The sequence below is a fragment of the Cicer arietinum genome, chromosome 1 (assembly GCF_000331145.2).
Source record: "Cicer arietinum cultivar CDC Frontier isolate Library 1 chromosome 1, Cicar.CDCFrontier_v2.0, whole genome shotgun sequence".
Classification (NCBI taxonomy): domain Eukaryota; kingdom Viridiplantae; phylum Streptophyta; class Magnoliopsida; order Fabales; family Fabaceae; genus Cicer; species Cicer arietinum.
The window spans coordinates 16,525,720-16,529,539 of record NC_021160.2 but is presented as its reverse complement, the minus strand read 5'-3'; the positions used below and the strand labels follow the sequence as shown (position 1 = coordinate 16,529,539).

The 3,820-nt window shown below is 41.7% G+C and overlaps 1 protein-coding gene across 1 annotated transcript in view; it reads left to right on the top strand.

The window, feature by feature from the left end:
* LOC101502180 (uncharacterized) overlaps window positions 1–3,820 on the top strand; it is a 5,630-nt gene that overhangs the window by 1,553 nt on the left and 257 nt on the right. The window contains exons 2-3 of the mRNA XM_073370881.1: window positions 682–1,609; window positions 1,714–3,807. Of these exons, the coding sequence (XP_073226982.1) occupies window positions 682–1,609; window positions 1,714–3,807 (3,022 nt within the window). The remainder of the gene's footprint in view (window positions 1–681; window positions 1,610–1,713; window positions 3,808–3,820) is intronic.

Sequence of the window (3,820 nt, the reverse complement as noted above, 5' to 3'; positions counted from 1 at the left end):
AACGATTTAGTGTTTAATTGTTAAGTTAGTTGATAGGCTTGCCAGGCTAGGAGTATAGCTTGCGCGCCGGTCACGACATTTAAATTTCGGGTCGTGACAAAGTTGGTATCGGAGCTCGGTCATAGGTCCTAATAGCTGCAAACATGGGGTGATAATAGATTCTTATTCGTAAATTGTGTACCCGGGCACAACTTACCTGCAAGGGCTATTAGCACTCTATAAGAGTCTCATCTGTTGTCTGAATCTGTGTTTAAATGCATCATCACCATCTCTCCACAATTTCTTGTCGTCTTATTCAATCTTTGATCAATGTTCTTTGAATAGGTGAGAATGCCACCCAAGACTAGGAATCCTACTATAAGGGAAATTGTTGATTGCCTCTTGGTTCTAAAAATCTGTATTGTTACTTGTTTGATTTTTATAATGATTTTAAGGTTGTTCATTTTGATTTCGTTTCGTTTTTCATTGGATTTTTATTATTTCTGTCAAGCGATTAAACAGTTATTCGTGCCTTTTGTGTTTCCCTTCTAATTGATGGTGGTTGTTGTCTCCTCACTAAGTCTTTTCAATGTTCTTTGAATAGGTGAGAATGCCACCCAAGACTAGGAATCCTACTATAAGGGAAATTGTTGATGTCAATTTCTCAAGCTTAAGGCGTTCGTCAATGAGGTCGTGTTTCAGTTCGTGCTCGAAACAGGCGTAGAGCTAATGTTGGCGGACGTGGTTTGAATGCTGATGTTGAGGTACCTAGGAGGAGGCGCGGAAATCCAGCCATGAAAGAGTTTGCTGCTGGTCTGCAGGGGTTACAACATGTTGTGCAACAACTTGTTGGGGTTGTCGTCGGACAACAACAGGAGGGTGATCAAAGGCATGAAAATGTCAATGGTCAACAAGAGGTTAGACAAGTTGAGCGTCAGACAACTGCTGCAACGAGGGGTATTGAGGTTACTTTACCAGACTTCATGAAGCTTAAACCCCCTACTTTTTCTGGGTCTAGTGCAACTGAGGATCCACAACAATTCATTGACAGTCTAGAGCGGCTTTGGAGAGCATTGGGTTGTTCTGAGGTAAGAGCAGTAGAACTGACATCATTTCAACTAATAGGCGTGGCACGTGATTGGTTTGATATAGTGTCACATGGTAGACAAGTGGGGTCACCTCCGTTAGCATGGAGAGAGTTTTCTCAGTTGTTCATGGCTCGTTTTCTTCCGGAGAGTGTTAGAGATGGATTAGCTCATGAGTTTGAGCGATTGGAGCAAACAAAGAGTATGACAGTTTCAGAGTATAGTGCTCGTTTTACACAGCTCTCTAGACATGCTCCTTATCCTATCACTGAAGAGATGCGTGTTAAGAGGTTCATTAGGGGATTGAAGGATTATTTATTTAGATCTGTGGTTGGGTCGAATTGTTCTACTTTTGCTGAGGTTTTGAGTTTGGCTCTTTTGATTGAGCAACGACAGAAGGAAAAGGGAGGCAATAAACAAGATTCACATAATAAGCAAAGGATTGAAGGATCTTACAGTAACTATTCAAACCGCGGTGGTGGATCTATGTTTGGTTATCAGGGGCAACAAGGACTCATGTCTCAAAGGGGTGGTCATAGTGGGCAGTCTTCTCTCGTTTTACACAGCTCTCTAGACATGCTCCTTATCCTATCACTGAAGAGATGTGTGTTAAGAGGTTCATTAGAGAATTGAAGGATTATTTATTTAGGTCTGTGGTTGGGTCGAATTGTTCTACTTTTGCTGAGGTTTTGAGTTTGGCCCTTTTGATTGAGCAACGACAGAAGGAAAAAGGAGGCAATAGACAAGATTCACATAAGAAACAAAGGATTGAAGGAGCTTACAGTAACCATTCAAATCACGGTGGTAGATCTATGTTTGGTTATCAGGGGCAACAAAGACTCATGTCTCAAAGGGGTGGTCATAGTGGACAGTCTTCTGGGATAGTGGAGATTCATAGATCAGATTCTGGAGCAGCATCACAATCCACCTTTCCTCAGAGACATTCCGGTGTTTCAGCTACTCGATGTTCTACTTGTGGTAGGTTTCACTTCGGAAATTGTTCTAGAGATGGTAATCCTAAGGTGTGCTACCAATATGGCCAAATAGGTCACATCAGGAGGGATTGTCCTGTAGACACGACACATCCATCCTCTAGTTATGCATCAACACCAACAGCTTTGGCATCCTCTCAGACTCATTCTGCATCTGTGCTTCAGGGTGGAAATTCTTATGTCAGAGGTTCAGGAACATTTCAGCAGCGAGGTAGAGGATTTGGTGGTAGAGGTCAGATACCAGCAGAAAGAGGTCAGGCTCAAGTGTTTGCTTTGACTCGTCAGGATGCTCAGACATGCAATGCAGTAGTTACAGGTATACTTTCTATTTGTTCTAGAGATGCTCATGTTTTGTTTGATCTTGGAGCTACACATTCTTTTGTATCCTCGTGGTTTGCTACTCGTCTTGGTAAATGTTCATCTTCTTTAGAAGAGCCTTTAGTTGTAGCTACACCTGTTGGAGGAAATTTGCTTGCTAAGTCGGTGTATCGTTGTTGTGATATAACGATTGATGGCAAGGTGTTTTCGGTAGATTTAGTAGTTATTGACTTGATAGATTTTGATGTGATTTTGGGTATGGATTGGTTGGCTTTTCATCATGCCACTTTGGATTGTCATGACAAAGTGGTGAAGTTTGAGATACCGGGGCAATCAGTCTTCTCGTTTCAAGGAGAACGTTGTTGGGTACCTCATAACCAAATCTTAGCCTTGGCAGCTAGCAAGTTAATGAGAAGAGGTTGTCAAGCGTACATAGCCTTGGTAAGGGATACACAAGTGGCTGAAGAGAAATTGGAAAAAATTCCAATAGCATGTGAATTTCCAGATGTTTTTCCTGAAGAACTTCCTGGGTTACCACCTGATAGGGAGATTGAATTCTCTATAGACCTAGTTCCAAACACTCATCCTATATCCATACCTCCTTATCGTATGGCACCAGCAAAACTTAAAGAGTTAAGGGAACAACTTCAAGATCTTCTTGATAAGGGTTTCATTCGTCCAAGTTCTTCTCCTTGGGGAGCACCCGTCTTATTTGTGAAGAAGAAAGATGGATCCATGCGGCTATGTGTAGACTACCAACAGTTGAATAAAGTAATTGTGAAGAATAAATATCCGTCACCCCGCATTGATGAGTTGTTTGACCAACTTCAAGGAGCTCAATGTTTTCCTAAGATTGATTTGCGGTCGGGGTATCACCAGTTGAAGATTAAGAGGGATGACATAACGAAGACAGCTTTCCGCACACGTTATGGACATTATGAATTCCTGGTTATGTCTTTCGGGCTTACTAATGTCCCAGCAGCTTTCATGGGTTTGATGAACCGCGTTTTTAAACCATTCTTGGATCAATTTGTGATTGTGTTTATTGATGACATCCTTGTTTATTCCAAGAGTAAAGAAGAACACGAGCGACATTTAATGTTGGTTTTGCAAACCTTAAGAGATAAACAATTATATGTCAAATTCTTAAAATGTCAGTTTTGGCTGGATAGTCTGGCATTTTTAGGACATGTTGTGTCTAAGAATGGAATAAGCGTAGATCCAAGTAAGGTGGAAGCAGTCCAGAGTTGGCCCAGACCTACCACAGTGAAGGAGATTCGGAGTTTTCTTGGCTTAGCTGGCTATTATCGACGTTTTGTGAAGGATTTCTCAAAGGTTGCATCTTCGTTGACTAGGTTGACCCCGAAGAAAGTTGAGTTCCGATGGACTGATGCATGTGAGGAAAGCTTTCAAAAATTGAAGGAGTACTTGACGTCAGCACCTATT